This window comes from Argopecten irradians, chromosome 1 (genome assembly GCF_041381155.1).
Source record: "Argopecten irradians isolate NY chromosome 1, Ai_NY, whole genome shotgun sequence".
In the NCBI taxonomy this organism is placed as follows: Eukaryota; Metazoa; Mollusca; class Bivalvia; order Pectinida; family Pectinidae; genus Argopecten; species Argopecten irradians.
In genome coordinates this window covers 46346364-46367639 of record NC_091134.1, presented here as the reverse complement: position 1 = coordinate 46367639, position 21276 = coordinate 46346364, and the positions used below count along the sequence as shown (strand labels likewise).

Sequence of the window (21276 nt, the reverse complement as noted above, 5' to 3'; positions counted from 1 at the left end):
TGGCCATCCTCTGTTATTCTGGTCCTGTCCGACAAACCTAATGCAGAAAGCATTTACAACATAAATTGAACTATTAAGCCTCTACATCTAACCTCAACTGGCCTGGGTAGTAGCTCTTTATCTGTCAACCGTGTTCCCTGCATTCCATCCGCATGCTCCATCCTCTTTCTGTGGTGGGCTTCACTCAGTTCGCTGCACCTTTCTTCCGATTGGACTGTTTGAAGACGATAACAAAAGAGCCATATTCGGTCTGAGTTTGATGGTAACAAAAATATCATAATCGGAAAAAATTAATACCACGTAAATCCATGTCTGACTGATGATTCTGTTGGACATCCCTGGTCTAGAAGTTTGTGTTTTACCTTCCTTCAAAGCCTTATATGTGTATGGCTGGATCTTGGTTGGCTGATCTTGCTCCTCTGCTCTTTTTTTTCAAAATGTCTACCAGCGCCCTTAGGACTTTGTTGTGACACCATATATGATTCTCTCGTATTTATCTTCTGTCATGTGCCCTTGACTAAGGTCAAATGACAGGGGGGGGGGGTGAATGTGTTTTGGAGAGTTCCTCTCTGTCACTCAAAAGGCAGTCTAGGGTTTCTACTAGCTCCCGTTTGTGTTGGTGTTGGTAGGACATCATATACAAATCGGAGGAAGAACTGCAGTTTGAATGGGTAGTTCTTTCAGATTACTGACTAGGACAGTGTATGCAAGTTTGTATCTCACCTTGTTCATGCCTCTGAACACCTTGTTCCACTTCTTCTCCGGCCTCCCGTCTTTCATCGTTTACTTCATATTTCCTTCTGTACCATCGTTGCCCTTTCTGCTACATCGGCTTTCTTCCAGAGAGTGTTCCTATGCCCTGTCTCTCTCCTGGGGTTTTCTCAACGATATCTTCGTATCGCAACTGGGTTTCTTCTTCGTTTGTTGCCTTAGATACTGACTACTTCCTGTCAGAGCGTATCTTTAAGCCTGCTAGGCGCACTTTGTCATACTTGGACCCTATCAAGGTCATGGTGACCCTTGCCCGTCTTGAATTCTTCAACTTACGAGGAGATGGAACGCTGATGATTTACTCTCCAGTTGTATAAGTCCACTGTAATAAAGCTTGGAGAGACTCCCAACCACATCGGTGTCTATTGGAGTACGATTTGTCTTCTCCAAAGCTGATGTTGTAATTTTGTAAAGCATCAGGGACCAGGCTAGTTGTGGCAGGATACCTTGCTGGTACATTCAGACTTTGAATTTCCCTAAGAGACCTATTCTCGGGCACCAAAAAACTATTCTCAGACATTTTTTTTACTCAAACATATGATTTTACATAGGCTTGAGTGAAAAATCTGTCTGAGAAAGTTTTATGGTGCCGGGCGCTGTTGTACTACTACCATGATGATATATATTAGATTTGTTCCCAGGTGATTCGTCAAACCACTTTCCCGGGCATTTGATGGGATTTCCGATTAATGATAAAATACAATAAATTTCATTAAAATCGCATGTTTCATAGAAACAACTAAATAGCTCTTGTGAGGTGTTATCGCGACAATAAATTGATAATATCACAGAATTAGAATGCTTCTTTTGTTTGAAAACATCATCATTACTTTCTGGGTTTGAAGGTCATTCTAGGGCTCTCTGAATAGGAATGTCCGTGGTGTTCTTGTAGTGATGGTGTGATCATGTGTAAGGAGAGGGCGTGTACTTATATAGGCATTTTGTCTGTTAATTCTGATTGTCTTTTTAATCAGACAATGAATATTCTGAAATGAAAAATGGTGTGAATGCTTGCTTAGATGTTACTGGATGTCATTGAGCCCCTTGCTTTCTTTCTCCGGCTTGGATGACTATATTCATACCTATTACGAATAGTGATATGGTAAAACTTGTTGTAAATATCTTGGTTTGTAAATTAATAATTATTTTAGTTAAATTGTTCAGAAGATGATAATAAGTGTAGCATTAACGTTAAGCTTACTGAGTATCACTCCCATTTTAAAAATTGAAAAAAAGAAATAGGAAAGGAAGTGGGCCTATATACTCCGATAAATAAAATATCCATATTGTCATTTATTACTATGTACTTATATTTGCCCCAAATCGGCGCTGGGTAAACGCACAGGGACCTGGCACGAAAATTTTTAACCAATAATATACATATATAGATTATAGTATCAAGGGCATGAACTCGGCGGTCGAGAAAAACGGACCTATTTTTTAAAAACCGTGATTATTTTAATAAAAAGGTTATATACAACATTGACGGATATCTTACCTTAAAGAGAAATAATTTATCTTTCCATTGAGTGCTTGATGAACAAAATTGGCCAAGTATTGACGAAGTTATGGCTTGATGAATCGGGAAATTTACGACAAATATGCTAGGTAGATTTTCCCTGTCCGGTCGAAATGTCGTCTCGACTCTAATGGGTACCTCAAAAACCAAGCCAAAATAACAAAATCTACGCTTGTGGTGGTAAACAGTACCCATAACTGTGTTCATCCACAATCTCCTTTGGAGGTGACATGACCCGTAGTACTTTGCAGAAACTCAATTTAAACATCGTGTAGCTCACTTACTTTAACCGTCACCGCCATGTTCATTTTTCTCTCGGAACGCTTCTCGACTTTACACATCGTGACTACATTATGCAAATTATGTAGTGTTGTGCTTGTGAGTTAACTCGAGAAGCGTTCCGAAAAACACATGAACTTGGCGGTGACAGTTAAAGCAGAAACATATATACATAGAGATTGGCAACTCCGCCATTTTTACGATCAGCAGATGTACCACTGTGTGGGCTTAGGGGTTTTTAGATAAACTTTTAAATAGTTCAATACAGCAGACAAACTTTGAAATGTTATAAAATTTCAGTAATATTTAGATGGTTTGAGTACGATTTTGGTAAGAAAAAAACAATATTTTAACTTATATATAGGCCTAATAAAACAAAATGCACTTCCGGTTTTGAATGTCTGATTTTCGAAAAACTAGGTAAAATTGCCTATTTTCATGCTTTCAAAAATCATATTAAATAACATCAATTGGAAAAACTGGTCACATCAAACCATGATATAATGTTTAAACTTTGTATTGATGCAAAAATATCATGTTTAAAACAGAGATTTAAATAGTAGGGATAAGAAGGTACCTCATAGCCTTACTTAACGACGCCCGCAGCGGAAGCTATCCCAGAGTGCATCGCGTGTCTAAATTACAGTCGAGTACAGTCTAACGACGCCATTTTGAAACTACGCTTCGTCCGATGAAGCGATCTAGGCTATAATTCAGGAGATGAACAGAAAAAAAACAAGTTTCTTAAAGTGTGTTCTTTATTGAAAGAATAATCCATCACATTTTCATAATTGTAGTGGTGTTAAACTAATTATATAAATAAACGTAATGTTAACTGTGAATTTCCTGATCCCGGCATGGTTACACTTCCTCGATCGTACAATCGATCGCCCCGTGAAATATTAATATAATAAAATCCACGTACTCTGGCCTCACTTAACTCAACGGGGGTCCGTTTACCTGTGTCTGAGTCTATAAGGTTTTGTAAATAAGATATTTTTCTAATTTTAATTTTCCCAAACAGCTTTAATATAATGCACAGAACCATATTGAAATAAAAGTCAATTCTAAGTGAAATGTAAACATTCCGCTTTACCAGAGATTTGAATATAATTTATTTTAATACCTTGCTTTACCAAGCATTTTTTTTTACTAAAGCCGAATTGAATTTCCAGGGTTTAACTCATTATGTGTCGTATTTTTCAATCTAACGAATCAAGAAAAGCTTTTATAATATGTCATTAATCACCAAAATTTACCAACATTTTTATTATTACTTACAGAATTTTCAGTGCATAGGTTTTAATTTTACATTTTTTCATAAAAAAAACAACACAGAAATATATATATATATGCATGAGATGAGCGTCTCCAATGTAACAGTAAAAAAAGCTATGATATACTTTTCGATGTGTATTGGTTTGTATATAGTCAAATATGCCGTACACAGATTCAGATTTCAGACTTTATTTCACTCGCAGACATACAAGTATGTAACAGGGGGTCACTATACATAATATAAACATACAAGTATATTGGGCCCATAGCGCAACAGTGCATTACAATATGTATTAGTGATGTACATGCTCAATCAATAGTTTTTCAAATTTTTTTTCAAAAACTTACATATATTTGTCAGAACGGTAATGTTACATATAGTAAACAGGCCTTTCATTTTGATAACACTATGGTTTCTATAATAGTAACTTGGTATATACATTTCTCGTAAACGTTTCACCATTTCATTACTGCATTGAAACAAATAATGATATTCGTTTCCAATATCAGTAAAACATAGATTACAAGTTATATTTACTTCAGGGGTCCCAGTCCATCTTCCAGTTTCTATAGGTAAGTGCATGTTCGAGGTTCTGAATTTTATGATGATTTGTCTATCTATTGGCTTTAGTTTCACAAGATACTTTTCAAATTCAAAATTGCTTTTAAAAATAGAATAAGTACGACCTCTTGATGAATTCTCTATATCATTAAACCATTTTTGTACAAATTGATCTTGTAATCTTTGTTTTACGATAGATTTCAAATATTCTCTATTATATGTACATTTGTACATACATTCTGGAAGTCCCATATATAATTCAAACCAGTTTCTTCGTACACAGCATCGTTGGCTAACACTATGATAACTCGCCTCCAGCTATTAGTGCGCAGACGCACGGCTTGGTCTCGCGGTAACCGTTCATCCGTTTACGATAACAATAGGTGGGTACGTGATATCGCGAGAACAGCCCTAGTTACATTTAAATCTCTGTTTAAAAGAAAACACTTAAAAGTAGTTAGCCAAGGCAAAATGCCTATTAACCGGAGGTCCCTCTGCCTGTCAACGAAGACAAAGAAGGAGTTTTCAATCTATATGTTTATATGTTTCTGGTTAAAGTAAGAGAGCTACACGATGTTTAAATGGAGTTTCTACAAAGTACGGGTCATGACACCTCCAAAGGAGATTGTGGATGAACACAGTTATTGGTACTATTTACCACCACAAGCGTAGATTTTGTGATTTTGGCTTGGTTTTTGAGGTACCCATTAGAGCCGAGATGACATTTCGACCGGACAGGGAAATGTCTACCTAGCATATTTTTCGTAAATTTCATTTCATTTCAACAAATTTTATTGCAAATAATATGCAAATTGATTTGGCAACAGGCAAAGCCTATATTTCCCGATTCATCAAGTCATAACTTCGTCAATACTTGGCCAATTTTGTTCATCAAGCACTCAATGGAAAGATAAATTATTTCTCTTTAAAGTAAGATATCCGTCAATGTTGCATAGAACCATTTTATTAAAATAATCATGGTTTTTTAAAAAATAGGTCCGTTTTTCTCGACCGCCGAGTTCATACCCTTGATACTATAATATATATATATGTATAGTATACTGTTAGTTTAAAAAATCGTGCCAGGTCCCTGTGGGTAAACGAGAGGTAATGGAACGCCCAAAACTTTTTATTAATCGAATGCGCCGTAAGTGTAACTCTTTAGCGTAGAGGAGTAAAACATTCAACTTCCTGTTCAGTGAAAGTCATCACGCGTGGTCAAAACCTAGAGAAAAATATCTTCCTCAACGTCATTTTAGGTTAATTCTCATAATAAGATGGCATCTTTGAGGAACTTAGAGAAAGCCAGGGCGAGAGAACACAGGGAGAGAAGTCAGGTAATCACCAGATATATGTTTTAATCTTACAATGCATATTACTGCTGTCTGATCGTTTTGACTTGAGCTAGCAGATGCCAACTGGACAGCTGAATATGGCCACAGACCAGTAATGTGATCTGTGATATTGCAATGATTTTACTTTAATTTATGCCATTACAACTGTTTAAAGCCTCATGGCCCCTCCTCCTACTCAAGTTTGTTACTCTTGATTTGACAATTGTTGTTAATTAGCCTAATAATCATTTGAACATACAATATACTACTCCACGTGTATGACGTCGTCTCCAACCCTGATTACATTAGTTGGATCACGACGCAATTTTAAAAAGTATCTCGTTGTGTTAACCTCTAACAATAATATATAGTATACATATATATATATACTCCAACAATGTTAGAGGTATAGCACGACGAGACACCTTTGATCATTACGTCGTGTCTAACCTCTAACAATCGAGGCAGGATTCACACGGCGCAGAAATGGGCTCGATATAAATTCAAAATTTCAAGTTGTGTTTACACTAACCTTTCATATCCTGAAAGAATTATCCCAAATCATGTTAAATCCAAAATTCAAAACGTCACTATTGCACTTTTATACCGAATTAAGACATTTCTTTACCCCCACCACTATTTGTAAGTCTACCCGGTCGCCATTTTTACTCGGTTGTTACAAATTACGGAATGGTGACGGAAAGTAAAAGTATCATTATCTATAAAATATCTTCCAGTATTTCGACTAAAATGCATTAATTTATTTAAATATTTCCTGAATCAATGAGAACTGATAAAAAATACTTGTTTCCGGGCATATAAACAACCTTGGTTACCACTATTAATATTATCTTTCCACTTGATACACCGTACTATAATTTGATAAACCGGAAGTGACGAAAATTTGAATAGGAATTAACCTAGATTATACAGCGATGCACATTATTGCTATGGGTCAACTCTTAAATGTGTGATGATTCCGTGGATTAATGTTATGTCATACCTATTCTTATACCAGGATGTGTTCATGGATAACTACTGATTCACGCTATACATGTTTTTTGACATTCTGGTAAGTTTTTCACTTCGTAATTAAGCGTCAAAGTTCCGCTCTAATTTGAGGGCGTAACTTGCGAAGACTCATATAGGGGTTGGGCATTAGATCTCGGTATTGCACATCAGAAGTTTCTCAATATCGAGATCTAATATTATTGGATTAACATATATAAAAAATACCCCTATATACTTTTATATAGTATAAGTGCTACGTACGTACACCTGTTGTCGAGGATGATTTCATATAGGCTTGTGAGTATATATATGTATATCTGCGGGTTATTTATAAATACGCCGATTCCGGGATACAACATTCAATCAGTTTAGTCATGTGACTTTCAACACCATGTGACTTAATTTAGAGCACATTTGAAACAAAATGGAGGCATATGTAATGATGTCATGATTGAACACGATGGAAAATTACATATCATGATACAACATTTAACATTAATTATCAGAACATATTGTATTAAATATAATCTAAATATGCACGAAAATTGAATTTAGACACTTCATAAGGAAATGACATGTAAATTACGGCATCAAATGGAGATGTCACCTAGCAGTTGGAAATCAGCGGCATCTGACGTCTCACTCACAAATATTTCATAACTTACCTGGGTGCATTTTCCAAAAAATCAATAACAAATGGAAACACAAAACACAACAGTTTATCTAAATTCCGTTATCGAGCAAGTATTACCGACTATGACCTTTACCCGGACATTGGTATTCTCTGCCTATAAGTATCATCGCCATGACGGAAAAATGTGCCCTAAATTTTTTGCGGTCACATGACCAAATCAACGTTTTCTACCTCCTACCTAGAAGAGTTCCTTGTATCCCCAAATCGGCGTATTAGGTGTTACAGTTTTGTAAGTGCAAAATATCTCACCGCAGAAGCCTTATACATGTACATGTAGATGCAATCGTTCTGGAAATTAAGGTTTTAGGAAGTAGTTGGCGAGCACTTAATGTCTAACAGACATGTTTCTAGTTTATATATATATACTATATATTATTGACACATCAAACTCCTGTGGTTGGAGTAACAATATAGATGCATTTGAATAATTTCATTTTTGTTAACAAAAATGATCATTTACATTTGCTTTCATAGTCAATTTTTGTCTGGCTATAGACTGAACATTGTAAACAAATTAATATCATATTTCAATTGAATTCATTTTAGCCGGCTGGTAGAGCAAAACTGGGATACCTTGAAAAGAAGAAAGATTATAAGGAAAGAGCAAAGTAAGTCATCAACAAATAAAAGCACACTTTACAGTAAAATGAAAATAGGGCATGGTATGATAAGCATAACAAAAATAAAGTTGCCAAATAAATGTAATGAAACAAAATCATTTCTTAACAACTCATTATATGTGTGGGTTTTTTTTTCAAACTGTTGAATTTTATATTTAAATACCACTACTTATAGAAATGTTGTATGACATATTGAGATATCAAGCTTTATTTATTTGACACTTTATAATAAAATAGTTTTAATTCATGTGACTTCCATTCTTAACCTTTGTTTCGAAAAACCCTTAGAGGGATCTATTATTGTGTACAGCAACATTGATGAAAATAATCTTAATAAAACTTGCTAATTAATCTGGTTTACATTTTAAGGATTCAGAATATTGATGTTACAATAATACAATTCAAAAACTAACTTTCTGTACAGTGACTACCACAGGCAACAAAACACTTTAAAAGCTCTAAAGAAGAAAGCCCTGAACAAGAATCCAGATGAATTTTACTTCAACATGGTCAAAACCCAGAAGGTGGTAAGTAGTTTTCCATATAAATCTTAACTTTGTCTTTGGATTGATTTTAATTGATGTATTAATATGATTATTTTATGTTTTCATATTTTCTTTTCTTTATCTCTGTTATTATTTAGAGCTTCTGTTTTCACTCCTCCTGTCATCCTAATACAATATAGACTCTTGTATTAAAGGAAATGTCCTTTTCTTTGATAAAGCATATTTTTGTAATGTTTGAATTCATTTTGAAAATAAAATGATGCTTTAGATGTACATTAGATATCATATAAATATTTGATTGATTTTGTTTCACAGGATGGGGTTCACCAAAGGAAGGAAGAGACTGAACCAGAGGTGACAGAGGTGCAAACAAAATTGATGTTCTCTCAGGATCTTCGCTATGTCAATATGAAACGAACAGCAGAGCTAAAGGTGAGCTTTTTATACTCAAAGGTTCACCATAACATGACCAATTCTGAGTTGTTATTTACTACTTCATCTGCAGAGAATGGGATATTGACAATTCATGAGTCAGAATTAATGATTGTCCAACAAAAATGCTAAAAAAATCTTAAATATAATCCAACTTAAGAAAGTTATTCTGGTTTCAATTTTATATTGATGAAATTTCACTCGTGAAATGTGAGTGTTTTTGTGTTGAATAGTTTATGTTATTCCGTATTTGCATTTTACAGAGTTATCTTCCCTTGCGGGAAGGAATTGATTGTGTTTCAGTGAGTAACGTCATACTTTTCAGAGAAAACGATGTGAGAGGCGCTCACAAAATAATAACGTCACAATAGATACCGACCCAAAAGGAAGGTAACTCTGCAATTAATAAGCAAATACAGATATTAAGCAGTAAATATTGTCCAGAGTGATTACTCGAGTACAAAGTAACTTTATCACTGATGTAAATACATGTATATTCTCAGGATAACTTTTGTATCTTCTATTTATTGTCCCCTGAAATTAGTAACAACAACAATGTGATTTTGAAACTTTTTGACAGAAAATTGAGAAGTTGAAGGCATCTTTACATCTCCTAGACAGTGAGGACAAACCGAAAAACAAACACACAATATTTGTGGATAAAGAGAAAGATGGTATGTTGTGATTGCCTATACTAACATTGTTGGACTCCATTAAATCTAGAGATACATAATATTACCTTTGTCCACCTACTCCCTGTTCTGTCCATTCCCTCCGTCCAGATTTCATACATGTGTGTGCATGTATGTTTTCGAGACATTGCTAGATAGCAGGATTGTTTATGGTATTGAGAAAAAATCTTTCTACCAGTAATGTTAAGTGAAGTATGTTTTTGTTTCAAAAACTTTTTATTATTAGTGATGTAGGTGATCCCCTCACCATAACTTAAATAAATGATATTGTAAAATGTGATTTCAAGACAACATTGTTCATACATCTACCGCATAGTGAAAGAAAAAATGTTTATTTTGTCTCTTAGTTAAGAAGTTTGATGCAGCAAAACACTTTGACACCCATCCTTCACTTCTTGGACGAGCCTACAACAGACCTACCACAGAAATGTTACAAACTGGACAGATTCCAATCCCTGGTGACCACACAGAGCTGGAGGTAAGCTTAGTTCCTTATCAAAAGGATGAGCATGCAGATATCAGACAAGCCTTGGACATGTCAATATATTTGATTCTAGATAATGGAAGGGAAGTAACTCTACTCTTTTCTTTTACTAAATGCTGTTGTTGGTAGAAAGGTTGGTTATGATATGATGCAAAGATAGCTCATCCATTTGATGTATAATCAAGTTTCAGAGCAAAAATATCAAATGTATTGTATGTCTAATATATCTACCATTATCAATTTTTTTCAGGAATTGGCAAAAGAAAAGGACAAAAAGTACAAAGAACTGACCAAAAGAATTGAACGAGAAAAAGAACTACGCATTATAGCACAGAAACTGGAAATGAAAAAGCATCTTATGGTAAAGTTCTTGTTGAATAACATATATTTAAAAATGTTTTCATATACACATATTTTTTTCATGTAAAATTTTTTTTCATATAAAAAAATAATGTAAATGTAAACTGGGAAACTAGAGTTATGTACCTGGCTCTTGGATCATAAAACATCTTTGACTTAACTTTTTGCTTAACCAATCAATAATGACATTACTTTTTGTAACATCGTCTGTGATTGGCTAGCTTTAAACTTTATACTGTTTTATGATCTTAGGGCCTAGTGTTGGTTAACAGACATTAAACATATGGCACTGAATTAAATGGTGCACCTAGACATAAAACATTTTATCTACTGGTAAATACAGTGTTTGTGTGAATAATATTTTCTTGTTTCATTATTCAGGCAAAGAAGGAAAAGAAGAAGAAAATTGCTGATGAGACAAAAACATCTGCTGCACAATACAGATGGTGTACTCAGAGAAAAAAGTGAGGAATCATCTGTACAGAAACTGATTGCAACAGAATCGGATATACAGCTCATAGTCTTCAGAATGTTCATAGTTGAACTCATGAATTGACTATTGATTCTCAGAAATGCTGCTTGGGCTAGCCCTAACATTAACTGGTGGTGATGTTTAGAGCTACATCTTATCAGATACCTTGCCTCAAGTTCTGTTATTCCTGGACTATCGTATTGATAGAGACAGATCTAACTACATGTAAATGACACAGTGGAATTGATTCAGATTTTGAGACAATGAAGTTAGAGATTTTTCCAGCAGAGTGTATGTACAGTTAGAATGTTAAGTATTGATGAAATATCATCACACTTAACCACTTTCAGTATTGCATATATGAGTATGTGTATTATGTACAGGAAAATATCTCGGGTATGGAATTTATAACTATGAAAATAAGGATTAAATCAATTGTTTGTGATATTTATAATTAATTCTAGGATCTTGCTCAAAGTATGATACATGAAAAGAATGAAATTAATTCTAACTGGTTAGAAATAAAATTTTGTTTAAGATATTCTTTCCCTTATATATTTAAAATTTAAATTGTTTACAATTTGATATAAACAAGAGATCCCAGAGGATCTTGGCACCCACTAAAGAATGGTCTATGTCTGACAATTGAAAGAGGGATCTTTTCTCTGTTTTTAAAACTTTATTATCAAAATGGCAGCCAGTCGGCCATATTGAAGACCAATGTCTCCCAAAATGCGATATGCTCAACTAGGGCTCTAGAGAAACCTACATATTAAATTTGAGACAGATCCCTTCATTACATTCTGAGAAATAGTAGTAACAAATTTCAAATACCAAAATCCAAAATGTCGGCCATCTTGTCGACCGATTAGTCTCAAAATCAGCATGACACTCTTAGGGCCCTATTTCTGAGAAATTGCGGTAATAAACATCAACTGCCAAAATCAAAGATGGCTGCCGGACAGCCATTTTGTTTTTCCGATCCGTCTGAAAATCAGCATGACACTCCTAGGGACCATGCATGTAAAATTCAAGAAATATCTGTGGAGTACTTCTCAAGAAACAAGCAGTAACAAGCATTATTTACTGACGTACCATGGACGTTTGAATAGTCCACATCTGATTATGGTGGGCTAAAAATAAAATACCGGGTACTAACAAAATATTTCTGCAGAGTTTCTGAAAAAAACATCCTGTCAGGTTAAATTGTGTGTATATCAAATATGTACAATGTATTGTTTTTAACAATTAAGTTATAGACAGGTACTTTGTGCCTGGTCTGACTATCCCGGCCCAGTTTTACTCCCAATAATGTTAGAGGTTTAGCATGACAAGACACTTTGTAATATTATGACGTTGCTCACCAGATTCTCAATGTTGTATGTAATATTAATATTTTTGGATTAAGTCAAGTTTCTGTAATATTACCTTAGCTTAAATTCTACTCAGGGATTTATTGAATATTAAATTATTTAATAGGTTTCTTAAGTTACGATTTTGTCTTAACTGTCGTTATAGTTTTCTTTGGAGGATTTTAAGTTAGTTTGGGAAATGTTCATGAAACTGTACCAATACCTAGTGATATTTAGAGCCTCACTGTCCATATTTTGACATAAACTGTCATAAAAAATAATAACTGGAGGCAGTTCAGCAGAAAAAAAACTGACCGATCATAGGCTTGCAGAAACTTCCTTTGAAGATTATAGAGAGATTGACGCCCAACTTCAAAGCTACACAGTCATCCACAGTTTGATTGTCTCCAGATTTACTATGAGATAGTAACCCCTGGATTATCAAGGATGACAAGAAGCCATGACCAGATGGTTTCATCATTGCCTGTTATTGAGCTGTTTTGTTGATAGAGTAATAGTTTGACAATTAAATGTATACCTTACTCGCAGTAAAAAAATTATAACAAAGGTGGGGGCGCTTATTAGGTAAAGAAAAGGTAGGTTATGGACGAAAAAGCTCTTTCTATACTCTAACATGGCACATAAATCCGTCGTAGTAAACATGCTGTCACACATTTGTTAAATGTAGGGGGAGGAGTGCTAATTACAGCGAATACGGTATGTGTACAGTTATGATAAACGAAATATCAATACAATGCTCAATAAACAAAAGGTCTTAATGGTAATCAGACTTTTGGCACTATACAACATGGTCAAGGTACTGAAATGCTCACCTTTTCTTTGGCTAACAATGACGTCTTTGTAAACTAGAAACTTTCCAGAAGAAGTTGTTAGTTTCTTATATCTTCGATCAATTTGGCCTTGAAAATAGGTCAAGCTCTGTAAACAAACTTGAAAGTGCTTGATCAAGCATGCTAAAAGCCCAATATCTGAGTTTTTTCATGCCTTTCACATATTGAGAAGTTGTTTGAAGATTTTCACATAGCTGACCTATCTGTGGCCTTGAAAGTAGGGAAGTCTTTCATTTCAGTTGGGCCTCTCAAATAGTGACAAGAAAATGTTTAAAGATTTTACCTTATTTGGCCCATGTTACTATGAGTGAAAGTCAGGGTCATTCATTTTGAACAAACATGACAGTCCTTTATCCCAGCATGATACAATACCAATATCAGGTGTCTAGACCTTTGAGTTATTGACAAGAATTCAATTAAGATTTTAAGCTATTTCAACTCTATGAACTTGATTGGTTGGCAAGGTCATATATTTGAACAAACTTACATTAATTGGTAGTCCTTCATTCCAGCTCATTACCAGTCCAATGTTTGTATTCTGTTCCTGAGATGAAGCATCCTCGATACTCCAGGGCTTCCGATCACTAACTAACTAATGTAGAGATCGTAAGTGATCAGAAGCCCTAGAGTATCGAGGATGGAGATGAAGTCGTTTGAATGAAAAAATAACAGATGGCGGACAACAACAGATTTAGAAGAACATGACTATAGGTGACCTAAAACTTGAAAATACATATAGACTAATGTTTATATGTAAAGAACGCAGAACCAATACAAAGCAATATATATTAAAATGTGTATATGAAAAATTTCTTTAAAAGGAAGGAAAGATCGTTGAAAAGCCAAATTATTGCTCTCTGGTAAAAAAAAAATACAGCCATTTTCTATCATCCTGTTCATAAGACTGTAAACAGCATCAAGACATCAGATGTTATATGATAATAGGCATCCTCGATACTCCAGGGGTTCCGATCACTTACGATCTCTACACTACTGGACCATCTCATAGTGAAATTGGAGGCAGCTGAGCGGAAAACATTTGACCAATCACAGGCCAGCAAAGATTTCCTTTGAAGACTACAGAGAGAGAGCGACGCCTAACATCAAACACAGTGTACCGTTTACGGCTCCTTTGATGTAGATCAAAGGACTGAAATACCTGTTCTGTTCAGTTACATCCAGTTTTACTATGAGATAGTCCAGGGGTGTAGAGATCGTAAGTGATCGGAACCCCTGGAGCATTGAGGATGAATAATAGGTTATTGCAATCGTAAATGGAAGTATAAAGGTGTGGCCAGATCTAGAGGGTAAATAAAGAAGAAATTGGAAACAGGCTGCATTAAAATTTTATTACGTTACATTAAACCAAAGTCGTAAATCGTACACAATCCATAAAGGATAGGGGTCAAAGTCAAATACCACACGTTATGGTGAAATTCTGATTCAAAAGGGTCAAACTTGAATTGATGTAGTAAATGTTTGTTGGATGTAAGATTACAAAGTTTCAAGTTTTATAAAGATTATAAAAAAAGTTACATAATATACATATATATATAATATTTCCCGCCATTCTCGTGACACCGACAACACCTCCCTATATTGTCTTTATTTGCCTTCGTATATATCTCGAAATTATGCTGTTTATTAACTTCTGTAAATAGCAATAATTCATCCTCGATACTCCAGCGGTTATATCACGTACTGATGTGGATATAACGTCATAGATAGTAACCCCTGGAGTATCAAGGATGTAGTTCATCATTAATTGCGATACATTGTCCATGGTGTTGTGATTCCTATACTTACATATGAACACCTGTATGAGTTAGGACGACTGTCTCTTCAAGAGGCACGTCGGAAACAAATGATTAAAATCGTGACGCTATCGATAGTCTCAAAATGTTTTTCAAGGGTTTTACATCGAAGTAATTAGCATATATACTATAAAGGTCTTCTTCTAAAGGGAATGGTTATAGAAAATGAAAACAACATGAACAGAGTACCACAAAAAGTGTAGCCAGTGTACTTTAATTAATAAAATAAAACAAATACATAGTCGTACCAAGGATTTATAAATCATTGGTCGTACGTTATTAATATTTTCCAAAACATACCTCATTAACTGATTGCATTATCGATAATCAATCAGTTTGTTTAAAATGATTAAAAAGCATATTATCTACTTTAATAACGAGAAAGACCAGAAACATATATATATACATAATATTTCAGCAGAACATAGTATATATGCAAGATTATAATAAGTTATGTTTTGATAAAACTTACGGCGGAGAGGAAATTTAACATTGCAGTCCAGTCTCTATTTCACCGGTAAGATTTTTACATGACTACACTAAAAAGCAAGGCTAAGATAGCAGATTTAGAAAGCAGTTCCACCTCACGGCTTCCGTAAGTTACATATAGCCCAACCTCACGGCTTTCGTAAGTTACGTATAGCCCCGCCTTACGGCTTCCGTAAGTTACGTATAGCCCCACCTCACGGCTTCCGTAAGTTACATATAGCCCAACCTCACGGCTTCCGTAAGTTACGTAGAGCACCACCTCAAGGCTTCCGTAAGTTACGTAGAGCACCACCTCACGGCTTCAGTAAGTTAAGTATAGCCCCACCTCACGGCTTCCGTAAGTTACGTATAGCCCCACCTCACGGTTTCCGTAAGTTACGTATAGCCCCACCTCACGGCTTCCGTTAGTTACATATAGTCCAACCTCACGGTTTCAGTAAGTTACGTATAGCCCCACCTCGCGGCTTCCGTAAGTTACGTATAGCACCACCTCAAGGCTTCCGTAAGTTACGTAGAGCACCACCTCACGGCTTCAGTAAGTTAAGTATAGCCCTACCTCACAGCTTCCGTAAGCTACGTAGAGCACCACCTCACGACTTCCGTAAGTTACGTATAGCCCCACCTCACGGCTTCCGTAAGTTACGTAGGCTATAGCTTCACCTCACGACTTCCGTTAGTTACGTACAGTCCACCTCATGGTTTCCGTAAGTTACGTATAGTCCCACATCGTAGCTTCCGTAAGTTACGTATAGCCCAAACTCATTGGTTCCGTAAGTTACGTATAGCCCCTCCTTACAGCTTCCGTAAGTTACGTATAGCCCCTACTCGCGGCTTCCGTAATGTACGTATAGCCCAACCTCACGGCTTCCGTAAGTTACGTAAAGCCCTAGCCTGGAGGCCCTACCCATAATTCCCACCGCTAGGAATTATGGGTAGGTAAAGCCCCATCTCACAGCTTACGTATAGCGCCACATCGCGGCTTCAGTAAGTTACGTATATCCCCACCTCACGGCTTCCGTAAATAACGTAAAACCCAACATCACGGCCTCCATATGTTACATCAAGGACGTATATGAGAAGGATAAGTCACACTGGGTTTTGGGGAAGTCCAAGGCAGGCGCTTTTGTGTTTGTGCACTGACCGTGACGTTGGGCGACGACTGATTTTCGTTTGATATCCGCCGGCGCAGCCTTTGATGTAGCTTGCGGGTGCGAGGGTTACCGTCTTACTTTCTGAAGCGGTGCCCTCATTACATGAGCTGTCGATTTTTTAAGTTAAAATTTAGACATATCTACATCGCGGCTTCCGTAATGTACGTATAGCCCAACCTCACGGCTTCCGTAAGTTTACGTAAAGCCCTAGCCTGGAGGCCCTACCCATAATTCCCACCGCTAGGAATTATGGGTAAGTAAAGCCCCATCTCACAGCTTACGTATAGCGCCACATCGCGGCTTCAGTAAGTTACGTATATCCCCACCTCACGGCTTCCGTAAATAACGTAAAACCCAACATCACGGCCTCCATATGTTACATCAAGGACGTATATGAGAAGGATAAGTCACACTGGGTTTTGGGGAAGTCCAAGGCAGGCGCTTTTGTGTTTGTGCACTGACCGTGACGTTGGGCGACGACTGATTTTCGTTTGATATCCGCCGGCGCAGCCTTTGATGTAGCTTGCGGGTGCGAGGGTTACCGTCTTACTTTCTGAAGCGGTGCTGTCATTTCATGAGCTGTCGATTTTTTAAAACCCAGTGTGACTTATCCTTCTCATATACGTCCTTGTGTTTAGTAATGTAAAGAGACAGACACGAATCCTACAGCTCCACCTGCGGCTTCCGTAAATTACGTATAGCGCCACATCGCTGCTTCAGTAAGTTACGTATAGCCCCACGTCATGGCTTCCGTAAATAACGTAAAACCCAACATCACGGCCTCCATCAACTTCGCTAGCCAAGGGTATTACGTCCGATTCTCTTCCTACTAACCTTGGCATATCTCATTTCAGAACAGGTGTTTTTGCTTTCAAATTCTGATTGGATGCGGCTAGGTTCAGGCGACCAATGAAAACGCAGCTTTGATATATCAACAAAACTGAAATGAAGCGATAGTATAGTGACCTACATTTGTATAATGAGGCATCAGGCATGTCATGCCTGTCAACATCAACTCCTATCGAAGTTATATTACTATATATTTAATCAATTAGATGTTTTATACCAGCTAAATGAATGTCTTGGAGACGTTGCTCTCCAAACAGATTGGAAAGCACGTGTGTGGTTTATGTTTCACAAATCAAACAATTAAAAGATATACTGCGATCTCATTACAAAATTGGACATTGCAGAACTTCTGCATGAAACACAAAAACTGGTGTCCGGACTTACAAATAAACAAATGACTCACACACATGTTTATCTTTGGTATTTTGAATCTGTCACAAACAACACACGTGTTTCATAGGGCGCTGCCATTTTTCAACCATACAACAATGATACGAGCTTTTTGATTGGTTGCTTATTACGTAAATGGAAGGGGCGCAACTGCGGTGATCCAGTAGGTGGCGCAGTACGTGCTGGACCACCCGTTCTGAAGTGAGATATGCCAAGGGTAGTAGAAAGAGAATCGAACTAATATCCTTGGCTAGCGAAGTTGGGCCTCCATATGTTACATATAGCTCCACCTTGCGGCTTCCGTAAATTGCGTATTATAGCTTCACCTCACGGCTTCCGTTAGTTACGTATATTTACAGTTTGCACTGACATGGACTCAATAACCATGCTTTCTAGTATTATCATTATCAGTGTATAATGTTAGCACAACACGCGCGGCGATTCTATTGTTACGTGAATACTTGATGGCGTAGCAACGTGGGATCATGACCCCACTTTTGGCGGGAACATATGAATGACTCGATTCCAATCAGCTGTTCAATCGAATTCGTTGACGATGACGGGAGAGAAAATAATATGTGTATTTTAATAAAAAAAATATGCAACTGCCGCGGGAATTGATAATATTCATTTACTTGAAAAACTGTAAATATAAGGAATAGGTGTTTATTTTGTTGAGGTTATGAGCGTAATTTTGGCGAAGCCGGGTAACATAAAATTTACACGGGCTCCATTATCATTATACCCTCATAACCTCAACAAAATAAACATCTATTCCTTAAATAGCCCCACCTCGCGGTTTCCGTAAGTTATGTATAGCCCTACCTCATGGCTTTCGTAACTAACGTAAAGCCCCACCTTGCGGCTTTCGTAAGTTATGTATAGTCCCACCTCACGGCTTCCGTAAGTTACGTTTAGTACATCACATGATAATTACTAGGAATGCGATTGGATAACAGCCAAGGTCTAATTTGCGACAATTCCCTGTCATTCTTTACTACGGGAGACTATACCTGACTACGGGAACTTCCGCAAGTTACGTATAGCCCCACCTTACGGCTTCCGTAAGTTACGTAAAGCCCCACCTCATGGCTTCCGTAAATTACGTTTAGTCCCACCTTACGGCTTCCGTAAGTTACGTATAGCCCCACCTCATTGCTTCCGTAAGTTACGTATAGCCCTACCTCACGGCTTCCGTAAGTTACGTATAGCCCCACCTCATTGCTTCCGTAAGTTACGTATATCCCCACCTCATGGCTTCCGCAAGTTACGTATAGCCCCACCTAACGGCTTCCGTAAGGTACGTATAGCCCCACCTTACGGCTTCCGTAAGTTACGTATAACCCCACCTCATTACTTCCGTAAGTTACGTATAGCCCCACCTCATTGCTTCCGTAAGATACGTATAGCCCAATCTGATTAAAATACAGATCCTTATTATCACTTCGTTTGATAAGAGGATCTGAGAAAACCACGTTAGGGGTCATGTCCAGGTGACCTTTGAAAATAGCCAATCAAATTGCTACTTGCAAAATTTTGACATTGATTTTTCAGGGACGAAATATTTTGTAAAAACTGTCAGAATTATTTTGGTTCACGTAGTCATCTCGCCTAAAGAGCACAATAAAGCTTATTGTGTAAGTGTACTGGGGCGAAATATCGTTTTCAATGGATGTGACAAGGTGTAAAAATGTATCTTATATGAAGACCACGTGATATAAAGGTCATCTGGACGTGATCCCCTATGGGATATTGTCAGATCCTTTATATAACGGAGTGAGTATAAGGATCTGCATTTTAATCAGATTGCGTATAGCCCCACCTCATTGCTTACGTAAGTTACGTATAGTACCACCTCACGGCTTTCGAAAGTAACACGTGTATAGTTTCAACTCACGGCTTCCATAAGTTACGTATATATGCTGTATATCGCCCCGAAAAGACGAAAATTAACAAACCTATAGACATATGGACGAAAACTTAAACACGAAAACGCCTTTCATTTTCGTCTTTTGGGGGCGAAAAGATTAATATTTATTAAACGACGAAAAGATATCTTGTACAGTGGCGTAGGAAGATGAAACGCAATGGGGGGCAAAGGTCCTAAATATTTCGTAAGGAGATACTTTTGCGAGCGCCGAAGGCGCGAAATTTTGGTGTTGGGGGGGGGGGGGGGGGGGGGGGTCGGGGGTCTCCCCCGAGAAGAAACTGTACTATTTTGAATGGCAAAGTTGAGTTTTACGATGCATTTTTTTTAATTTGCGAGCGCCGAAGGCAAGAGATATTGGTGTTTGGGGGTCCGGGGGTCCCCCCACCCGAGAAAAAAATATTACGATTTGGAATGGCTGAAATGATTTTTACAATGTATTTTGATGATTTTAAAGCGTTCTTAATACGATATTTTTTTTCGATTTAAAGTTACGTGCATTTAGAAATGATAATTATGAGTGACGTCATAGCATTATGTAACCCAGCTCGATCTTAACATATCGGATTCACACCATCGGCACATTGTTGTGTAACTCAAAATAATAGTGAATTGATTGTCTTGCTAAGAACGTGCTTGAACGTTTTAGTAAACGCGTCGCGTTTCTAAAATGAAGTACAAAAATGTGCAGGAGGACCCTTTTTTCTTTCAAATGTACATTTTCTAGAACATTTCACTCATTAAGAATGGAGGGGGGCAAAAAGACATGTTTCGCCTCGAAAACACGAAATACAGAAATGTTTAATTTTCGTCTTTTCGCCCCGAAAAGAGGAAACGACGGAAAGGCGAGAATTAAAGTCGCTATAATTAGCGTGCATCACTTTCGTCTTTTCGTGTTTTAGTTTTCGTCTAGAGTCTAAAGTCCCTATTTTTCGTTAAAAACACACATATATACCACAGCGTGAAGTTGCGCAAATATATGGATGATTTAAGATTGTAAATAATGGATAAAAAAATGTTTTCGGCCGTCTGCTCTTTTCGGTCCCAATGATAAAAATAACTTCTTGACCCATATCAATCGAGCGTCAATGACAGATGTTTTAAATAAAATTCCGAAAGGTCTTATATGCCAAGTTACATTTTCTTAGGTCTATGGTGGCGAATCTAAACTATATAATTTACCACACACAAAAACCAAAAGATTTCAACCTGGTTAGATTCAGCGATTGATTTTCAATTATCAAAGTTTTAATGAGGATGTCCAAAAAATAATATATATTTATCCAGACATTCAGATAACCATTTTGGTAGTTATACATTGATACATTGTATATCTCATTTATCGCATCAATAAAAATAATGAAAAAAGTTGGGTGTTGAATGAAAATAGCAACGGTTGAAACAATGTATAAAACCGTTCTCTGTGCAAATACTGTACA

At 36.7% G+C, this 21276-nt stretch overlaps 1 protein-coding gene across 1 annotated transcript; it reads left to right on the top strand.

Moving 5' to 3' along the window:
- The first annotated feature begins 5586 nt into the window (after positions 1 to 5586).
- On the top strand, positions 5587 to 11553 carry LOC138330171 (probable U3 small nucleolar RNA-associated protein 11). The gene is made up of 8 exons (XM_069277602.1): positions 5587 to 5746; positions 7995 to 8056; positions 8493 to 8595; positions 8890 to 9006; positions 9587 to 9680; positions 10046 to 10176; positions 10433 to 10543; positions 10924 to 11553. Exons 1-8 carry the CDS (start codon positions 5687 to 5689, stop codon positions 11008 to 11010), a joined length of 765 nt encoding a protein of 254 aa, XP_069133703.1. The 5' UTR covers positions 5587 to 5686; the 3' UTR covers positions 11011 to 11553.
- The last annotated feature ends 9723 nt before the right edge of the window (positions 11554 to 21276 follow it).

Excerpts from the sequence above, each read along its gene's own strand:
- LOC138330171 (XM_069277602.1), top strand. The coding sequence starts at position 5,687 with ATGGCATCTTTGAGGAACTTAGAGAAAGCCAGGGCGAGAGAACACAGG. Across the intron at positions 8,596-8,889 it reads TGGTCAAAACCCAGAAGGTG|GATGGGGTTCACCAAAGGAA; the intron begins GTAAGTAGTTTT and ends TTTGTTTCACAG. Across the intron at positions 10,544-10,923 it reads AAATGAAAAAGCATCTTATG|GCAAAGAAGGAAAAGAAGAA; the intron begins GTAAAGTTCTTG and ends TTCATTATTCAG.